Below are 23,365 nucleotides of genomic sequence, written 5' to 3' on the forward strand. Positions count from 1 at the left end.
AAAGAATTTGGTATTGAAGTCTTTTTCGGCTTATCAATTTATTGATTTTATACTAAAAATAATTTGAAATTGACGCAATAATTTTTTATTCGTTGTCTTTTTTAGACTTCCTGTCAACCACTGTTCTGGATGGTTGTAAAACTGGTAATGAGGCTATCTGTCAAATGTTTTCATTTCGTTATATGAGTACGCCCTTAGATAGAAATGAAATGGTACTGATTCCGTAAGGGTTAATTGACCGTTCTTGGTTTTTCTGCCAAAAATATTACAGGCCGAATATTTTGATTAAAAATGTAAAAACACTGCAAAGTACCAAGGTAATATACTCACCCCTGTCATGTATGTCAATATATCCAAATGAATATTCGAGAAAATATTGACATGTAAATATGCATTCGAAAAGTAAGGATAAAGTTCAAAAACTAAATATCCTAAATGTAAACAATTTTTAAAATATATGTTTTGGAATGTGATAACGCAAGGTTGACGACATACTGGCATATACGTTTTCGACGTCAAAGGTATGTCGCGTTAATAAAAACGTTATTTATATCATGTTAATTGTAAGACGCGTGTGCACCTCATCTGATGCGAGTAACGTATTTAGTCTGACCATATGCTATCAATATCATTTTCATCATACAAATAATGTTCTAATGAGAGGTCAATTTAGTCAATTAACTGTTTATACACCTGACCTCACGTCTAAGAAAATTACTGCCCCCAAGTCGCGATCAAATCCGCGTTGGTCAATTGTTGAAGGTAAGCGAGCCAGTGACGTTGGCTAATTAAACTTGGGTGTTTCGCGTGGCGGGTCAGTGGTTACCTCTGCAATAAATTTATTCTCGCGGTTCCGTTAATTAATCATCCCCCCAAAACTGATGCCAGTGATTGGTATAGATATCCGAGAACAGCTTCCATGCGCGTATACCAAGCGTGGAGACTCGCGAGGCAATTATTCGTCGCGCAAAGCATGCCGGGACGCGTTGATTGACAGCTAACGACAGCAGGCTCCTCCCCCCGGGGGCAATGAGGGATAATGTGGCCAACACTCCGCCTCTAGATCGGGCGAATCCCATTCACATACGATAAGAGAATCGTGTCCTCATTCGAAGCAAGGCTTAAAGACAGATATTGTGTTTTCTGTTTACAACGGAAAGACGTTGAGCGATACGGGCCGAGGTGACTGCTTTTCAGACTTTGACGAAGCGAGATTACAAAAATTAGGATCCAACGCATGTTGCGGAAAGTACGGATTTTATGTGAAGTTTTTGAAAAGAATACTCCAACATTTGAGCATGACCTCTTTGCTTGAGTGCATGTTGTGAAACAGAGGAGGTTTGTTCCATCACCCAAAAACATCCGTCCGTCTGTCTGTGTGTCTGAAGACTATGTCGACGTCGAGTGGTGTGTCTGATTCGGAGGACAGTGGTCGAGAACAATACGAACCTATACATAGACTTGCTATGATTCGAGTTCAGCCCCCAAGGAACCCAAACAAACCATTTACGTCATTTAGCATCAAAGACATTCTCGGGTCCTCCACACCCCACTCTGTCCGCACGTGTACCGTAAATGGGGCAAAAATCGTGCGGCCATGGGACAGTGGTGTCAGTCACGACAGTGACAACTCCAGCGACGGTGAGGAAGAAATTAATGTTGATGATGACGACCCCCCAGCCTCCGTCAAATCCATCGTCTCCCCTTTAGACGCCCTCATGGAAATGGCCAATAAGACGTTTCAGGGCTTAGAAACACCCGAATCTGCAGGTGAGATTTGACTGTGAAATTTGTTTCTTCAGATCCATACTATTTTCACTTATGAGACTGGTCGAATATTTACCGGAAATTCCCGAAATTCATAAGCACAATATGCCGATTTATGGTACTAGTTTTTCCCCCTGTATTCGCGTAACCATTTGTGCTATATGTAAAAAGAGTGAACAAACAAATGTGTTAATAATTTCCTGTTGGATTTATCAAAGAGAAAAATATTGATTAGATTGTCGCTGTAAAAACATAATAAATATTTACCATTATGTTTAATCAAAAGCATCATTCAAAAATCGGTATCATTTGTCGTAAATCTGTAATATACTGTACAAATAATACAATATTATTTTTAGGATGAAATCACATGCTTGTTTTAAAAACTAATACATTCTTCTATGAGAACAGAATCAAGATGTTCCTATCAGTACATGAACATTTCCAATAAAATTGTTGCTATAATCCAAACACATCACTTGTCGTTATAAGTGTTCAAATCGTATTGTAAACAGACGTGAAAACAATTACAAATGCGACTGAGATCTACAAAAAAAACAAAGTTATAAATGACAACTAGCCACCGTGGTATAAAACTGACAAGATTGGTGAACTGAATATGAAATAGGCATCACACTTCAACAATATGCAAGCAGTGGTTCCCAGTGTGTCCATTGCTCCGTAAATCATGCTGTCATTTTAATGCTATTTGCCACAATGTCAATTTCCATGATGAATCTCACTGAAATTTCATCAAGTTTCTCATCACTTATCTTGTCAATCAAAGCTGAAATAAATCAAATTCTAAAATGGCTTGAAATGTATTTGCTGCAATTAATATGTAACCGTTCATGTTTTGACAATGCTGTCAAACCTTGAAAGAGCACTTTCCTCGAATTGACATGCCTTCGAATGGAGATAGACGAAATGCGTCAATTTCCATAAATGTACATTACACATAGGATAAACAAACACTGAAATGTACAAATAGATAAATACATATAGCTACAATAATTATGGATTGATGTTAATATTTCCAATCTAGTGCTCATCAATTGTCATATATATGTATAGGCTGTAGAGAGAATAGAAACTTTAAAAAATATTATTTCCTAATAAACCTTCACTGGTGTCAATATATTGACATTGGTTTATACCTAATTAGTTTTGTGAACGTAATGACAAAAAGAATTAGTAAAAATCGATGGGTTCAATAAATTAAATGACAATACTGAGATTGCATTGTACACCACACTGTCAAAAGAATACCCAAGGGCTTATTATAAATAATTATTGAATCAAGAAAAATATAACATATGCATAACGTGCATTTAGATATTTTTAAGTCAATAGAACCCATTGGCTGTCAAAAGAGACAAATCAACAAAAACAGTAATATAAAATAAACGCCGCTTTGACTGACACTTGAAATCGAAACCGTACTTCTCAGGAGGTGCATGCAAACATTTGTCACATTTTCGCAATATATTTTCATAGTACCACACAAGTGCATAACATTTTACGATGATAGGTTTTGTAATTTAAACTTATGGTTTTATTGCTATTTTAAACACGTGTACGCCAATAATTCTGACAAGTGACAGTGCGTGAATAAACATGGTTGGTATTATTGCAATGTTAAACATTCCTGTCGACGAATGAATATGAAATTTACACAGTTGTGACAGAACAAAGGTGGCAAGAGATATTGTCACAGCAAAACGCCATGATATAAGTTACAGAGTGACCATGTACGTTTTAACATGCTTTAATTGACACATGTTAGCATGACCAGCACGAAATGCTCGTGCATACTATGAAATTGACAACCAGAAACGAGTCATATTGTGAATGCGTTTTGGCACTGCGTTTTTTTTGTCTAGATTGGGATGTGTAGTGAGTTATGTTTTGTGGAAAATCACTAACTGAAAAATAACATGCTCTGTGGTCCCCCAAAGATGAATTATTTAGGTGATTTCTTCCTGGCGGAATATACTAAACCTTCAACATATTCAAAGTCTGTAGCATCTTGAACAGTTTTCTATTAAAATACTTTTTTTATATATTAAACTCCTGCTGTGCAGTGTAATCAGTTAATAAAAGATATTAACTTTAGATGAGCGTCCATGTTATTCAGTGTTATTGTATAAAAAAAATAAAACATATTTATTTTTCATTTAAAAAACAATATTAATAAAGTAATGAATGAAAACTTTGGCGTATTTATGAGCGCAGGTGCAGCCCCTCGTGTTTTGAATAAAGTCATTTCGTAATTGCTTTTGGCATGTGTTGTTACTAAGGAGACCGAGACATGTAAATAATAATCATACCACTACATGTTGTTTGTTAATCATATTCACGGACATTTTGTTCTATGGTCATAATTTACAAAAATGTAACCAATATTTTTTCCCACTTTGCCGCCAAAATATGGCATTAATTCTTTCGTTAGGAGTATTAGATTTATAAAATAGTCTCATATCCAACGACCACAGTGTCGATGTGAACGTATGTCGCTCGCTAAGACAATGCAAGAAACTGTAGAAGCTCCCTGTCAGTGTTGTTACATACGCGACATGTCGTTCCTGTTCCACCTCTCTGTCACAGTGAGTGACGATGCGCTGTACGGAGCTCTCCGTGTTTTCAAAGCCAACCGGTTCACACTCGAGTCTTTGATGTCCGCTTGTTGGGATGACAGCCCTTGTCTGGAGGATAAAGACTATGTCACATTTGATTGTCCGAGGTTGGTATCATCAGCCGGACTCCTCCGTCCGTGGCCGAACTGGACAGTTATGACCATAGGGATTGATGTATTGAGTACAGTATGGGAAGTCCAGAGAGAAGCATACGCTGAACTCATAACTCACAATATTCAGGTTTCCATATTGTCGGAGCAGATGGTATTGTTCGAATTGTTGAGGATACGCATAAAACAAACACAAGAAGAAAATTATGACACGAAGGGAAACCTTGATTTCAGGAAAGTACGAAAGTAACAAAACACATTTTCATACAGTTGAAGAACAGTATTTTTAGATAAAATTGGTGTATCTTTGTTTTCGTAGCATTAATGTGGACTCGGGTCTTTTGTTTAGTGGTTTAAGTTCTTTATAAAATACAAATATACAATTTACCCAAAACACCATCTTAACACTATAGGATAATTGATTTAGTTTAATGTTTATTTAGACGACACTGCTTGTCTCAGTAATGCTTTCTTATCACGAGGGTTATGCCAGTCAACTCAATATTTCCAGATAAGGTTCACCAAACAATGATATTAAAAACAAATTATTAATAACCAGGAAACTGGTTATTTCTTTATAAGTTTCATGGCTAAGAAAGTGTATAAAGTATTTTTTTTTCATAATAGCCATCCTGTGGAATACATATGTCACCACGCCTTTAAATTATAATTACAATAGAAATGATGAATAAGTTTTAAGTCCGTATTCCAATTGTTCCTTGTATCATGTCGCCAGTACCTGCCATTATACCATTTTTTCTTTCTGTGGTTTAACCACCCCACAATTACTAAGGCAATAAAGTCGAAATGAGTGACTGTGGTATATTTCAAGAGTTTATAATGACATCCTTAGAGCTTCCTTACATTATGGGGCTTACCTGTACATCTCAGCCCATTGAAATGCCTCTCAAGAACAACACCCGGTTATAATGCGGACAATGACACGATGCCTTTAAGAAGGATTGAAATAGATTAGTGGGCTTCTTGTAAATATCACTGGCTATGAAATATGCTTTGAAGTGTGATAATTTATAGATATTTCATTTCAGGCCAATAACTGACTTTTTATGTTGAATTGGGTTATGAAAATGATAGAGATTGACTTGGGAAGTTGACTTTGTGAAGTAATCTTATGTGGAGATTTACACATAATCAGTTGGGTGTGGGAATCGTTCCCTTCTAACATACAATATGATTCTCTATTTTGAATGAATTATAGTTTGTTTTTGACAGGTGTTTATGATGATGTTACACAGTCGTTACATCGTAATAGAAAAAAAACATAATCGTGTAGCTCCTGAAAATGTGTTATTACATATATAGGTATATTTTAGGTATACTTTTTTTACATTCAGAAGGCATTTTCCTGAAATTTCCTTGTACGGGTGTACTTACATAATATATTCACTATGTTGTCTAACTAGCTATGTTGTCTAACTAGCTATGTTGTGTAAATAGCTATGTTGTCTAACTAGCTATGTTGTCTAACTAGCTATGTTGTCGCCAAATCTAATTATAATAATTTATGAACGAATACTGTTTGAATATGTATATTAATATTATTTTATCACATGTACACATCAACCAGTTATAGTCAAAGTTAAACTCAAAATTTAAAATAAATCCATCACATGATAACATAATTATTATTCATATCATATTCGTAATACGCATCTCTTTATTGTGCTTGAAGTTTCCAACACACAAGATGCATTCAATGATGCTTTGAAACTGGACTGAAATAGATCTCCAATAATGATTCGTCCTAAACCAAAGGTTATCAATAACTTTGTAACTTGTACTTTAAAAAAATAGAAAAATATGGGTACATACTATCACATAGCTTTATCGTTCAGCTATCGTGAACTCGTCTTCAAGATTTCTCTTAGTGTGTTGTTATTCTCATGTAGTTGATAGTGATTCATGAACACATGTGTGGGGATGATGGGGATGATGCTACTGAGATTCATTATGATTATGGAAAGTGTTTTGTTTCTCTCTTTTTTAAATTACAATTAGCTTTTGATCTTATTGAGGTGCTTCTTCCATTTTTGTATCAGTAGAACTGTAGAGACTTCGAATGTCATTTCTTACTTAATTTGAATCATATTCCATTTTCTGGGTCGATTTCTTAGAAATATCAATGAGCTGTCCAGTTCTCGTCCGCTAGACACCACTCGAGTTTATTGCTGCCATCTTCTTCACATCAGTGGTCATAATGGTCAGTTATGACCACTCGAGTAGCCAGACAACAGTGGTCACTGTGTTGCCAAGTGGGCAGTTGGCTAATTGGAGTGATATAATCTGATATCCCCCTCTCTTGTGGTCCAGCCAAGATGGCCGTTTACTCCACGGGGCCATCTTTGACACTTGAAGCTGATTTACAATTTCACGGCTATTTGCAGTAATTTGTGGCTTCCGAGCATCTAGACTGCCCGCTGAGTACCAAATCGCTTTTACAATCGACATTTGTTGATGGCACTGTGTAAACGACTGTAGGAAACGGATTAGACTGTTTGTCTATCATCTTCATGATATGTACATATGTCAATTTCAACATGTGAAATGTACACGATGTCGTTATCATAGATGAAAGAGAACATCTACAGCTATGTATAATTAATAGCGTTATAAATGTACAGCTGATACAACGAATGAATACATTCTAATAAATATAACACTTCGTTTATTAAGTCAATTTAAACACGGAAATATTTGTAGTGAGTATACGGCATCAATATTTACATTAATACGTTTGTTTTTACATCCAATGTTACAATGTGGAAGCTGTTCACGTCCATGTTAGATCAAAGCTGTTAATCATATGTGCTTTTCAGAATATGCAGCAAATGTATTCCAAGCTATGTTAGTTAATTCTGTTGTTGAAAGAAACATCGTGAATACGTCAATCAGCTGCTGTATAATCAACAATGAAGGAGAAGTGTTTCAATAGTTACAGAAACTTTATTTGCAAGTTAAGTCGTTAATTGCATCTTTTTGTCATTTTTTAAAGGCTTCTCTGATCTTTTCTCTGATGTTGTTCTTATCCTGTCCCATCACCGTTATTCGTTTCTTTAGATTTCGCTTACTGGTTGTGTTAAAAACCCGGAATGCCACAATTAGAGCGAATGGCGCATTTTTCGCGGAGGTTTTCTGAATAACAATGTTAAAATGATGAGCCCCTATCTCCGAAGCTTGGCAAAAGAGGCGAAAAAAATGAGTATAACCGTGAAAAGAAGTTCTTTATTTATAACAAGGCGGTCAAAACCAGTGATGGGGAACCTTATTATTGTTAGCATTATCTGAATTAACATATTTTTGCCATAACTAGACGTCATTTTGTGAGCTAACGCGTTGGTTTATGATCATGATGTCCATATTTCAAAGCCTGATAATTGGCACTTTTGAGTCGAAAAAAGAGTGAGAACCTTTTACTGGGAATTCCAGTACCAAGCATGTTAAATAGAGACAGAGCTCTTTCACAGTTCAAAATTAGGAATCGTATTTTGTAATGAACTAAGGTCTTGGAGGAACTGAAAAAAATCGGCTCCAGAAAAGTCCACAAGGCTGAGATGGCACTTTTTCGAAGATATAACCCATGGTATTTGATATGTTATATATGATACTGTCAATTTGTCAATTTACCTCATCATCTAAATTCAAATCAAATTAATTTGTGTCAAAAGCATTATTGTTCAGTCAGGACCTTCCTGATAACACGATTGTGTCTTGAAGGTCGTTATACTGACAATGTAAATTATGTCTTAAGTGTTAAAGTTTTCCCATACCTCTTCTTATGGATATTGGTGTAATCTTCGATCTCATTTGAAACAATAATATGTCTGGTTTAGAAAATAAAATGTGCCTTATGATATCATGAAGTCGTGATTCTATAACCAATCCTAATATCAATTTAAATTGAGATAACAACACGCGTTTGAGTTTAATCATTATAACTCTGCAGTGATTTACTAATGTCTTTCTAAATTGCCCGGGGATGTTTTTCTATGTAAATCTAAAAATCATGTCTGGAAGCTACTAAGCATTTGCTTGGACGTATCAGTCTTCTTGATATCAGTGAATGATATGTGTCCACGTATATTTCATGTACATTTCTCAGTTAATGAAATTGATATATTACTTTTAATTACATACATTCACACAGTGCTTATAGATTACTCTTGATTGATGACACGTGGCTTGGGTATTGGATTGCATAATAAATCAGAGATATGCAATCTGTATTAATAAGTCACGTGTGTAGAATGAAATCAACATTCTTCCTGTCATGATGCATTTCAGTGGAATGTGCAACGCGTATCCGTTGTTAATACCAATCAATATCTACTTAGCGTCTCTTGTCATGTGAGCTAACGACAATCCCTCTTTGGAATTTAGATCGAGTTGCATCTCGAACTGACGTGTAGGAGTGGGCCATGAAATAACGGTGATTGTGTCGAAACCGATGACCATATCCTCTTAGAGTGTAAATTTTACAATGACAAGATTTCCATTTTCATCTAGTGTTGATATTAAGTCTAAGGAGATCTTTGTGATGTTTACTAAATTTATATCAACGTCAGAGTCTTACATTGTTAATATACTTTCTTGCACTCTATATGAAATGTTTAGCAGGCGCCAGTACTTTTCGCAAACACCTGGTGTCATCACTGATTTTCAGTGATCCATTCATATATTTTTCACCACCACTTTGCCTTTTCAGCCTAATGGAATCTGTTTCGTCGGATAATCAAGACTGGTTATTAGCTGTCGTTGTATAAGTCGTATTATTGTATCCTTATTTTAATACATGTTGATATTTTATTCTATGTTTGCTTCTAGCATCTCTATAAAAGCCTAAGTACAAAATTTTAGGTATTTTATCGTCAGTGTAAATGAACGTAGTATCATTACTATGTGATAGTGATTCATAAACACATGCTCATGATATGGTCGGAATTGTACAATCGACTCGGCTTTATGCAGAGATTTCTATTGGATATGGAAAGGGTTTTGTCGCTTTATTTCACAACCTGATTAAGGCTGGATCATAGGACAATTTGTATCTAAATGTTGTATCATTGTTGCCTATTATTTGACACTGAAGTAAACAAATTATGTTTGTCTGTCAATAATTGTTTCTTGTATGGGTGCCTCAAGAAAACGAGAGCCAGTTGTTGTTTTGTCACATTTGGATGGGGATATACTTACGTAACCCACATTGAATACCTGTACATGTACGATATTTTCTCGTGCAAGTTTCATATGTAGAAAACAGGAGATTTATTTATTATAAAAGTATTTATTTCTGATTGTCACCTTTTTCATAAATCAACAAACTATTGAATATATTGAGACCTGAAAACATATTTAGCTTCCTCAGAATAAGACACTGGTCCCAGTTCGTCATTTACTTTAAACGATATTAACAGAAAATATACATCATATTGTCGGAACAAAGACACATGCACGCTTTGAAATTACATTTTATCCCGTGCTTTTCAGATTTCCTTTGTTATGTATGTATGTAATTTTAGTTTTACTGACAACCAAGTGAACATATAAATGTATTTCTTCTTAAAGTAAAAATATTCGAAAACATAATTTATGGAGACTATATTTGAAGCAAACTGTCTACTTGGAGTTCAGACGGTGACATATTTACAACAGTGATTGTTTTTGAAACCACAATGTCACTTTGAATAAGATATTTTAACATTTTTGAAAGAATGTAATTTTCAAACTTTTTCTCTCACAAGAATACATATCTCTCGCACACAACATGTATTAAATGAACCAAAGAACGGAGGTTTAAAGTCATGTTTTCTAATGTGAACAAACCAGAAACATTTACTTACGAGTTCAATTAGCTTCAAAACAATCAATCTTTGAAGCTGCTTCTTACGAAACTAATTTTCAATTTCCTAAAGTCGGTAAGAAACATGTTTCCTATCTAATATGTCATTGGGTTTTTGTGTGTGTCTGTGGGTTTTAATTTTTATGAAAAAAACTGTTCATTTTGGAAGCCCCCGTTCCTAAAACCCGATGAGGCGTTGGGGACTTATCAAAAACTAATCCACTACCATTGTCAGTTGCGTTTAGCCACAAGCGGTGTTTGTTAATTTTTCTGAGGCGTGAGTGACGGTGACTATGCGATCAATCACCTTGTGAAATTGATTAGGTAATTAATTGTGACCCGACATGTGTTATGTACACATGTCTATTTCAGAGTAAACACAAAACGACAGAGAGGAAACCGATTAACACTCAGTTTTCGTTCAAGAACAGGAGATATATAAGTTTCTTCCATGAAATTGACATGTCTGTTTACAATATTCAAGGATTGACATTTCTTTCCAACAGGTAAGGATACAAGTAAATGCTCTAAGTACGTGCTTCAACCTTTTGATATTTGAAGTAGACACTTGTTTCAAGAATAGAATCGTCGTCTGTGATTGAAATTACGAACCATATACCTGATACTTACAACAGTTTTCTTACTCGTTACATTCTAATTCACGAAAACATTGCCCACAAAAAGACATATTTTAGAATAATTTTTTATTTTATTCTATACTGTTATCGATTGAATTGTGTTTTATGCATACACATATTAAACAACAACAGGGAATATTCAGTCGATTGCATTTGTGTTGTCCCAGTTTTTGAGAACAATAAAATGAATTAAATCGACTTCTTATGACAATTGAAAGAACATAAAGTTTTGTTGTAGTGTCCAAAGTTTATAAAAGCGATAATTTAGAATAATTGTGAAAATAAAACTAACAACGACACTAACATGAAAATTTGAAATAGTGTTGATGCCAGAAGTGGGTGTTGGATACAGTTGAAATGTACAATGTTTTGTCAATAATTTACCACGTTTTGTCTAACAAGGAAGCGTGATTCTAGTAATGTTATTAACCTGTGCTTCATAGACTATTGACTTTGACATATAGTACAAATTCCTGTTAATGTTCCCGTGTAAATGCAATTCAATAATTGCTATTGGCAAGTGTATACATAATAGATATCCTTGTCAGTTTCAACTTCCATCGAATAAGATAATTATCTCGCGAGGTAAAATATTATTTCGAGTTTTTCGAAACCTTTGTCAATTTTTACACGATTGCAAAACTGTAATGTTTTATCAGTGGAGTCGTGTAGTTATTATTTATTTTATAATTTCATAATATAATTTTTAGTTTAATGTTATATATTTCAGAAGGGGTTTTAAGTTCAATTTAAATGAAACGAAAGGAATAACGACTGTTTGGAATAATAATACATTTGTTTTAAAATTATTGTAATTTTTGTAAACACATTTTAACCCGTTTATGAAGAGTAATAATAATCAACAATATCGTCTAAGTTTATTCAAAAATTCATGCAAACTATGTAGTGTTTTTACTTATCAATATGGTTAACACCAACAGGTCAGGCGACGTTAAACAGTTTTCATTTATTATGAACTATAATCCTAAACTTATCATTGATATTTCATTCATTTTTTTAAGATGTGGTAATTTATTATTCAAATATTATCACATGTAATTCCCTAAATTAACGGGAAAATCTATTGCAGACTTCTTTGTGTCATTTTATGATATGCGTAACTACATTGTCGTTCAATAAATCCTTTGATCGTGTCAGTAACATTTATCATGTCTATTACAGCCAATTACTGATCGATGTAGGGTAAACATAACAATTCAGCTTGTAAATTTCACGTACCCATAATGTTATTGAAGTATGATTGATAGGCTTTGCATCTGTCAATAACCAGTCAATTTCCGTCAATCAAAATATTAATCTCATATCTTTTCTTTTATCTAATCATATATTTATCATATTTTGATCAATTGGGTGCGCAAAATTAACGTTTGTACGAATTGTTTGGGAATCACGATCAAAACTTGTTTTCATATTTTGATTTATGTAATTGGCAGATGAAATTTGTCCATATCACTCAATTTCAATGCCAGGCCACTCCATAAATATCATCTAAACGGGACGGTACTATATGCGTCCATTTCGAAATAAACGTCTATTTTCACAACACAGTTGTCAATTTTCCAACCATTGTTTATTGCATTTTAATAGATATAGCTCCTGTATCATGAAGTTTTATTTCATCTGAATTTCACCCATTTCAGTTATCAAATTAATTCGGTACTATATGTCACATAGAAACAGTTAATTTCCAAAATTAATACCCACACATGTATATATAGCTCTTTTCACATGACAATAATCAATGGTTGAAAATTTCAAATAATCAAACATTGAACTAAACTACCAGGCAAAGGAAAGTCTACACTCATGTTTGATGACGGTTAAAGATGAAAACAAACAAGAAATGGTTACTCGATGGTGAGGTATTTGATACGGATATCATGGTTGTGTTTTGAACGTACGTTTGCAGTGTTTCGGCGACTTTTTTAGGCCAAGTAACGCTTTGATAACGTTTGTAATTTTTGTCTTATCCAATCTTCAATATGCTTTCTTGTGGCCGGCAGTTTATATAACAAGTGTATGTCACAGTCCTTATAGATTTGACTTGTTTACTTCATAATTATTAGAACATGCATTCTGATATAGTCGGAATCGTACAATGGCCACTACTCTTATCTGTCTTAAGGTTATTGAAAGGATTTTGTTGCTTATATTGATAAATAAGTAAGCAGCAAATGTTTACATTATTATATGTATATTCCATTGATAAGACTACTATTTAACACATTTATAAGTTTATTCCGGAGCACACAATTACACACTATTTACATATATTGTGACTTTCACAAGTATCTGTTTGTTATCAAACATTTTCAGCTCTGCCTCTCTAATCGTATCGTAGTTATAAGTCATAGACTCGTTATACTCTCATATAACAAACGTATACATACATATTATACACCGACATTTTCATAAGCGCGTGTGTGCGTGCGTGCGTGAGTGCGTGCGTGCGTGCGTGTGTGCGTGCGTGCGTGTCTGTCTCTCTGTGTCTGTGTGATAGTATCTAACGTATTTTTTTATATCCGCATTGTTTGTTCGTTTTAAACTGTTTCTATTTTCTTATACTAAAATAGGTCTCTCAACAAATATCGTTGTTAAAGTTCATTCTTCGAACAGGCTAGTCTACAGTTTATAGGAGATATATTGTGAAGTATATTCCCAGGTGCTAGGTTGTACATATATATTTATTCTACCCATGACGGTTCGGACACCGATTTCATCAAGCAATATAAGTATTGATAGTTTGAAATTATGTTTACATTGCTGTTGAAATGTATAACATTTTATGCCAGGTAAACTTCTCTATCGCAACGTTAATAATTAATCAAATTTGTGTTAGAATCAACAAGCACATATATGTCACGACTTGTAAGAGATGACGTCATTTGCTAGTGCGAGTATCAATTAGCCGGATCCAAAGTCACCATTCATGAAACTTTTTGCCGATGAGGCCGCTTAATCTGCAGCTGTATTCTTGACTCCATTGCCAATTAATTAACTCCCAATTAGTGCTTGTCACATGTGTGATTGTTTTGATTAACATCTCACCGCGTCATCAAGCCTGCATGCATGTCACAATGACGTTATCTACATGACGTAATCACCAACAACAGACTGTTAGCGCCAGATCGAATAATTCCCAAGGGAGGTAATTCTACCCTACATGCTTTATCGTCATAGAAGGGACTGACATTTATCACTAGCCCTGTTAAAATTTTATCCGATTTAGAAAAAAAAGATCTCAATGTTTAAACGGACCATTTTTATAATGGTTGGGTTTTTTTAATTACAATTTTGTCTTTGATTCCTCGTCTTTCATTACATGTTACCATTTTTCAAATCCAATATGTGGTCTGCATTTTTTTCTGTTTACGAATATATATATATTGACCCTTTTGATGACGTTATCACCATCTCAAAGAGATGACAAACTAATGTGAGTATCATCAACAGCTGTTGTGAAATATACACTTAACAGTCACATTATCGTGCAAAGCCAGGTATTAACCGCTAGTACCTGTCAATCAAGAAGGCGACGTGTCACACTCTATGTATTCAGCGCTTTTAAATTATACATCGTATGACAAGCTAGATGTATCGAATCATCACATATTCATCTTCGATAAAGTAATTAAAAATATTTAACTGTGACGTAACCGAATTTCTTCAGGCACCAAATGTTTTAGTTGTTTTCGTTCGTGGTTTTCACATCAGATTCAAAGTTAATTTAAATTGAATTTGACACGCGTTCTCAAAAACACATTTCATTAAAACAGTTCTGTTATCTCTTTCCGTTGAATTTGCGAATTATCGAATGAGTTATATGTTTCGGATTTTCTTATTCATAATATTTCTTGATTTATTTTTCAGGCTTTGGTGTTTCTGGCTATTTTGAATGTCATAGAGATTTGAAAAAGTAAACATATTTCGAAACTTATTCGAGTTTTCTAAAGCTTGACAGCGGTAACGTGATTATTTCCCCTAACAAGATTACTTGATGTCATGAGGTAGAAAGGTTTAAACTAATTTGAAGTGATGGTTTTGCATTTCTTTTACTGTAAAAGAAGAATTTTACTAAATTTGACAGCTAAATTTGGCGATAACCAAAACTTTTTAAAGAAATATGTCTAGCCCGATAAATAATTAACTTTCAACATACGTTTTGTGTCGTATATTATTGATCGACTGGGAACATTTCGCATCAACGAGTGTTTTCGCTATAAAAACACGTAGAGCGGCTTTGAATATTTCAAAGTGACACATTTTACTTTAAAAATAAACGTAGAAAAAAGCGGTTCTTTGATCAAAAGTAAATGCGTCAGCCAAGTTTGTAAATACTAATAATTTGGAATGTACATTGCAAAGTTAACGTTCGATATCAAGATGGCGGCCTGCTGGTCACGTAGAACGCCTAAAGCAGTACTGGTGTCTGTCAATGTCGTAACAGGGTAAATTAAATTCAGGAAATCTGAAATAAATACCAATGGAAGAACGAAATCTGTTTTAAAGCCATCACATGTTTTATTTTGTTTAAATAAGACAGCAGTTAGTTCATATCTTGTGCAAACATAATCCGAGTTTCACACGGAATTCAAAACTGTCGACTCTCAAAGGAATTCTGGGAATAATGAAGCTGCGCCTGCGTGACCTTTAACCTTGTTACTGGGATTGTTCAATCTCGTAACAAGGCTAAAACCAATTGTTAATCCTTTTTTAAGGGGAAGTATCTCGAGGATTTCTCCTGTGCGAAGTGTTTGCTCCTAAGTGAGAATGACCTTACCATCTGTGATAAACCAATACGTTGTCCTGTAGTGGTGAAACCAGGCCCTCGGTGTACTCCGGGAATACCCGATGATGCTCGAATTAAAGGAACACGGCACAAACGTAAACACGTAAACAAGCAAACAGCATGAAACGACAACAAACCAGGAACAAATCCCTTTTCAAGTTCGAAACGATATTCATGTTTCTTTTCGGTTACTTGGTTTTGGCGTCTTTGAGGAGGTTAGATCTCTCTGGAACATGGCCATCAACAGGAATTCCTTCTCATGGCGATTCAATTAACTCTCTTTGAACCCTTCTTCGTAACTGTTGCTGCCACTTTGGACTGATTCTGCTTGTCTTGGTGCCATTTTCAGAAATTTTGTAAATGCTTAACCCGCATAGTGGCATCTCATTTGTTCATTAGGTCTTAAAGACGTGCCATCAGCTGTCACTCGTGTTATGATGGCCAGGTATAAGTGTCTCTTTCAGTGTTTTTATCACCATATGTTGTGCGTTATGGCTGTCATGTACATGTCAGTCCTTCAAAGAAACTGACCACACTGATATCGTACATGAAGATGGAGGTTACCTTTGAAACAAATTCGTAAAATAATTCCCATCAACGGACATTTTTGTCAAATATATGACATGCACAATTTAAGAGTTTTGGTAGGTGTCAATACGATAGTGATTGCAAGTCCTAAACGTGTTAACACAATCCGTTTCATCTCTTGATTTGAGATTGAAATTAATTTATTCATTACGACAGGGCTTTTGTACTTACATTAACCATAAAATAGCATGTAAGTATTATTACAAGATTATCTTCTCGACAATTTGCGTGTCATGCGATTTATTATAATCATCAGTATTCCTAACGTAATGTAAAAGAAATATCCTATGATCAAGATAGATTTGATAGTATTTAGACTTCGTGGTTTGTTTTTTCTCAAATAAAAAATATTCGGTGACAGAAAGATCAAAGCCTTGGTTAATATAAATCTTTCATTGACACTGGAGCAAAGTTATAATTCAAAATGTCACATAAACAAGACAAGACGGATGACTTTCATGTCATTCTTTCAAGATCTTTTGATAAAAGGTCCACGACACTTGTCTTTTTTATGTGATATTCAATTACGTGCACATATGCTAATTACCCTTTTTTAGGAAAAAAATATGATTCATATTAGTGATTTACAACCGACAGTTCCGTCACCTCGTTTTGGGTTCGGTTCAGTCTCCGGTTACGGTCACTACGTTTAAACTTTTCGAATCAATATCTTAACTCAACACTTTTTAAACGATCCGCGATACATGTAATGTAAAAAATGATTTGGGCGGCACAAAAAAAATATCAAAAAAATTCTCGACATTTCTTGAAAATGAATAATTTCCAATAATCGATTTGCACTCCCGAATTCCACCATCCGTTGCCTTCGGAACTGGGTAAGAATTTGGACGAGAGAACAGCAACTGGGAACAGATGGTATTGCTATTCTTATTCAATTTGCTAAGTACACCAAAGCTCGGGACACTGAGGGAGCTTAATGAGCGTTCAACTCACAATGACGGATTTACCGCGTGTGAGAGGCCTTAAAGCAGTATGGCGCATTTTGCAGCTCCCATATCCTGTTTAGTATAGCAAAGTAAATTCGCACTGGTACGCTAGTTAAAACTGTTCGGCTGGAACAGCAAAATCAACTTAGCGAATTATATCAATCCCGTAAGGCTTCTCTGGCAGTGTAAATCTGTGTTTGTAAAGTCATTCAGTGGAAGTAACACTTTGGTTCCGTAATGTTTGTTTGTTTGTTTGTTTGTTTGTTTGTTTGTTTAACGCCGCCCTCAGCAATATTCCAGCTATATGGCGGCGGTCTGTAAATAATCGAGTATGGACCAGACAAGCCAGTGATTGATATCATGAGCATCGATCCACGCAATTGGGATACGATGACATGCATCAACCAAGTCAGCGAGCCTGACAACCCGATCCCGTTAGTCGCCTCTTACGACAAGCATAGTCACCTTTTACGGCAAGCATAGTCACATTTTACGGCAAGCATAGTCGCCTTATATGCATTCATAAAACGGTTATGTTGGCAGTTTATACTGGACATGGGTAGTTAGTGGTTTCATTCTTTATGATTCTTACAGTTGGTTGGCGACCAGTTATACGGTTGATAACTTTATTCCGTTGCAAATGATTTACAGATTAAATTTAGTTTTAAAATCATTTGATTAAGGAAAAACATAATTAGACAAAAATGAGGATGGGGTGAGGGTAGAGTTAAGCATGGCGTGAGGGTAGAGTTATTGAAAGAATATTAATGCATTGTTCTCAATGAAATTATTATTGTTTGGATATGAAGTGCGAATATTATGTGCATTGTGAAGTAGACACTGAACAACTTGCAATTACAGCAGTGTATGATTGACAAAACACTATTGTAAATAGTATGATTGACAAAACACTATTGTAAATAGTATGATTGACAAAACACTATTGTAAATACACACGTAAGCAGATCCTTTGTGCAAGTCATGGCAAATAAGAGAATTCACCGGAATATATGATACCACTATGATATATGAGTGAAGGAATCCTTTGGTTGCTGCTATGTATAATACAAAATGAAAATAGTGGTATATTAGTTCACTATTTACACTTTTATACAAACGTATTCGAATGTTTATTATTTCGCTTATGCAGTTTTGCGTATTATGAAATTTTTAAGTGAAAGATAATATCAGGAATGTTTCTGTTGCGAAAACGTCGTCGCAATTACATCGTTAATTGGTTCATTTATGTTCAGAATTGTTAATTTCATTACCAACAATCATTCATAAGTGCATTATATAGTTGTCCAACAACATCATTTATGTAAGCTTACGCTAACAGAGACACAAAATTAGAAAAAAAACACTATAATAGTCTTCCATATCATGGATATGAAACGCTGTTACCATTTTGGCATAGTCTTTGAATAGTATTCTATTAATAACTGAATTACAACTACAGAAGTAAGATAAAACAATACCGCCATTCCTCGCCAACATATAAATAATTTACTTTTCATATCGAGCAGCTAATTATCATTTCATATTCAACAACTTATTCACATTTCATATTCGATAGATAATGTCCAATTCATATTCAGTGATAATGTGCACGTCATATTCAATAGATAATGTACATTTCAAGTTCAACATCTTCTTTACATTCCATATTACCAGATGATATATTTAATGGCTTATTTACATTTCGTATTCAACGTATAATTTTACATTTCATAATCAACAGCTTATTTACAGCTTATTAGGGCTAGGTTCCAGCAGTATCGCTGCAGTGAGGCTCCAGGGTGACGTGAGGGTAGAGTTAAGGATGGGTTGAGGGTAGAGTTAAGGATGGGATGAGGGTAGAGTTAAGGATGGGTTGAGGTTGGAGTTAAGGATGGGATGAGGGTAGAGTTAAGGATCGGTTGAGGGAAGAGTTAAGGATGGTTGAGGGTAGAGTTAAGGATGGGATGAGGGTAGAGTTAAGGATGGGTTGAGGGTAGAGTTAAGGATGGTTGAGGGTAGAGTTAAGGATGGTTGAGGGTAAAGTTAAGGATGGGTTGAGGGTAGAGTTAAGGATGGGTTGAGGGTAGAGTTGAGGATGCGGTGAGGGTAGAGTTAAGGATGGGGTGATAGTCGAGTGAAGGATGGTTGAGGGTAGAGTTAAGGATGGGGTGAGTGTAAAGTTGGGATGGCGTAAGGGTAGAGTTGGGCTTGGTTGAGGGTAGAGTTAAGGATGGGTTGAACTCCTTGGATAGGCTGACACATTTATCTAAAAAAACTCCGGCGAACTGACTGCTTGCACCAATTATCCTCCAGTACTGCTTGACACTTCATACCTTTGTCTCATGTAATACTATTGTTCCCCATCAACGGTAGCGTTTCAGGCTAGTGTTACACGCCCCCTTTCCCCTTATCCCTGCTTACGCTGAAGTGAAACATAATTGAAGACGAGATTCCGAACGACCGTAACGCAATGTATGCAAGCGACAAAACCCTTTCTATAGTCGCAAGAAATCCCTGCTAAAAGTAGAGTCGATTGTATAATTCCGACTGTATCATGAGCATGTGTTTATAAACACTATGTAATAGTGATGATACTAGTAAAGATGCACTATCAAATAGTGATGTTACACTATGAAAAAGTGATGTTACACTATCAAATAGTGATGATGCACTATCAAAAAGTGATGTTACACTATGAAATAGTGGAGATACACTATCATATAGTGATGTTACACTATGAAATAGTGATGTTACACTATCAAATAGTGATGATACACTGTCAAATAGTGATGATACAATAAACCTTTCGGAAATCAAGGCAGCTAAATGTGATTTTTGTGGGGTGAAGAGATGATCTTAAGTCACTATGTCGTGTCAAAACGAACGATGGATTTAAGTTGGTAATGTCCTTGCAATATGTGCTAAGATACTTTTTGTTAAAAGTAATATAGTGACATATTAGTTGTAACTTATGTTTGTTGATCCAATAATTACCACTTGGATACTGACGTGTTTCGTTGATGTGTCAATGTTGTTCCGCGAAGTAAACGTTTATGTTAAAGATGGTGTTTATAATGGCTGGTTTTAGTCAAGTATATTAGTATACATGGGCAAGAGTTTTTACAAATATGTGTTTAATGTATTTTAGATCGCGATTATTAATCTAAATATATATGAACACACCTATTTATCACCTTTTTTCATGCCTGATACCTGTGATATTTCAGCCTTTTATGCCACAAAAACAAATGTACAGGAAATTCTTGTGCACTTTCATCTTGACAAAATATAACAGTTTTCTTTTCATAAATTCTTTTGACGTTTGTACAGAAACATTAAAAAAATAGTCCAGGTAATCGTGATTTGATATTGATGTGTTAACAAGGTTAGACACCATGAGTGGAATCCGCACCTAAATAAAGAAAGCCTTCGAGCTGTACCCAGAGGCCGGAAGTCCCAAAGTAACACTTGGCCTAAAAACGTGACAATGGAATTTCCTATTTGTGCACGACACCATTCTCAAAACAGCACGATAATGCAGGCCTTGTTTTGGGGATTAACCAGAGCTTGAAATGGAAGAGGGAGGCTTAATTTAATTCGTACTATTTGTTAATGTACCTAATTATATTTGAGAAAAGTGGTAGTCGACCAGCTATGTACCACCTCGGGTCTAAACCCAGTATCGGGCGTCCAAAATGAACATTAATTACGCATTAAAATAATACTTATAAATGTATCTTTCGTAGCACATGTTTGAATCTGATGATGTTGAGAATTGCCTTGCGTCAAGGTAATTGGCAGAGTATTTCGTTTTCTTTAGTGTAAATACGGTTTTAAGGGTGAGGTGTTCAATTCAAAGTACCGGAAATGTGTCTAAGATCACGCGATATCTTTGTGAGGAGTGTAGTTTCCGGAAGATGTCATTTGTTCCAAACCAAATATATACTTTGTGAAAAAAAAGTCAACGCGGAACAAAGGCGGGTGATGAGCATTTATTAATCCGATTGCCCTAGAAACAAAAGCAAAATGTTTATGGGTCTTAATAGTTGTTATTTGTGTAAACAAAATAACAGAGATGACAAAAATGTTTGAAGACATTCCTAGTCTATTGAAATGTAAGTCGTTTATTCTCTGAAGTTGTTGTCTTTTGGACACGCCAGCTAAATATACTAATGAACAGCATGTGGGATATTCTGTTACGGGTAAAATATTTTCCAACTTTCGGGCCTTTTTGATATGGAAAACCATTACGATGTAACACCGTCGGTCTTTTAAGTGTCTTTTTAATAAAATCACGCGATATTGTCCGTGAAATATGTTCCTGTCATACAAGGTGTCATGAAAGTCACACCAGACACCACCCACCCGACCCACCCGACCCACCAGACAAGAAATGGGGCTAGAATACATTGTCTGCTAAAACTTACAATCTCCCTACAATTTGAATAAATAATTGTAAACATTGGTATTCTATCCTGTCAACATTTTTCAAGATATATAAACATCATTGATGTTCATATTTCAAAACTGAGTCGCCCTGTCAAATAATCTTTGTGAATGACCTTACAGTCATAACTTGTGTATGATGTCAGTGTACATGAAACTGTGGTTTACCGGAGGTGTTCGTATCGTGCATCCATTCCTGTTAAAACACACCTTTATGCGTGTAAAAGCCGAATTGTACAAGTATGCTAATACCCTGTCTGGATCAAGAAAACATAAAAATGATAAAAATGATAAAATAAAATATCAACTGGCTATGAACCAGCTACTTTGTCAGTGCAATGCCCGTCCCACATTATACCATTAACACAGACTGATAATGCTATCTATTCGCAATGTATCCCCTCGGGGAGTGTTTTGCACGCTTTGGATGTTGTATATCAAATAAAGGGCAAAATAAATCTATATGACTTGAAAATGGACTTAACATCAAGCACCTTGCCTTTGATGTGTGTTAGTATCATGTTTACAGACGCAAACACGAGGCAGAGTGTAGCAGTATTTTGTAACCTGATCCGGGTTAGTCTGCCTCCCAAAGCGAGGCTCGTCCGGAGAAGCGTTGCGTTGGGCGTTGAAATATGTACCGGCGAAGTTTTATCTGAGCATTTCGCACATTTTGTGACACTTAGCATTGGTGTAAACTGGTGAAAACGTACGTACGATTCCTCAGCTGATGAAAGAAAGTGAGAAGGATCGAGGAGAGACGTACAGCGAGCCCCACACATCGCACTCAGATGCGTCCTCTGGGCATGCGCCGCCAGACCAGGCTCCGCACATAAACGATTTAACAAGCCACTGAGACGGAGTACGATGGCGACTGTTACTGCTTTTAGTATTTTGAAATGAGACTCTTTTCAGCGTCGCTCTTGTGGTAATAGGTGAAATTATTGATGGAGAGATTTTTGTGGGGTAAATTCGTTTATTGTGACATGTGCATAATGAGTTGAAACACACTAGTGCCCCGTTCTGAGTTAGTGCACGTGGGGCACACATTACGGTCAATCATTCCGTGTGCTGGTATCGTGGGTTGAAAAGGTTTTAAGGGATGGGGATAGGGGTAGTGAATGACGTTTAGACTTTGTTTGGTGTGCGGGCTTGGGGTCGTGTAGTATTTTTTGTTTATGGATTTGTTTGTTTTGTGTTGGAGGTAGCGATTGGGGCTGTGGAATGGTTTGAACACACCGGTTGTTACAAAAATGCGGAACATTAATAACTCGGAATCGAGTAAGGGAATCGATATGGAAGAAGGAAATAAAAAACTTCGAAGGATCTCACGATCTGAGGGATGGGACTGTAGAATGGCTTGTACACTTCGAAGGAAGCAGGTTTATTGATGGTGACGTTGCCTTGTAAAGGTGACGACGTAAATAAGGCAACGACAACTGTAACGACTATTATCTTTAAAAATGTTTATTACATTCAAGCATACCGAAAATCCAAAGTTACTACTACGACAACTATGACCATATTTATTATCATTATATCTCATCATTATACATCATGACGCAC

The 23,365-nt window shown here is 35.5% G+C and overlaps 1 protein-coding gene across 1 annotated transcript in view; it reads left to right on the forward strand.

Moving 5' to 3' along the window:
• The first annotated feature begins 1,105 nt into the window (after positions 1–1,105).
• The window catches only part of LOC139452668 (transcription factor LBX1-like), a 46,510-nt gene continuing 24,250 nt past the window's right edge, over positions 1,106–23,365 (forward strand). Inside the window, exon 1 of the mRNA XM_071234210.1 lies at positions 1,106–1,770. Coding sequence (XP_071090311.1) covers positions 1,392–1,770 — 379 coding nt within the window. The 5' untranslated portion in view covers positions 1,106–1,391. The remainder of the gene's footprint in view (positions 1,771–23,365) is intronic.

The sequence above is a fragment of the Haliotis cracherodii genome, unplaced genomic scaffold, assembly GCF_022045235.1.
Source record: "Haliotis cracherodii isolate W230 unplaced genomic scaffold, xgHalCrac1.p SCAF_9, whole genome shotgun sequence".
Classification (NCBI taxonomy): domain Eukaryota; kingdom Metazoa; phylum Mollusca; class Gastropoda; order Lepetellida; family Haliotidae; genus Haliotis; species Haliotis cracherodii.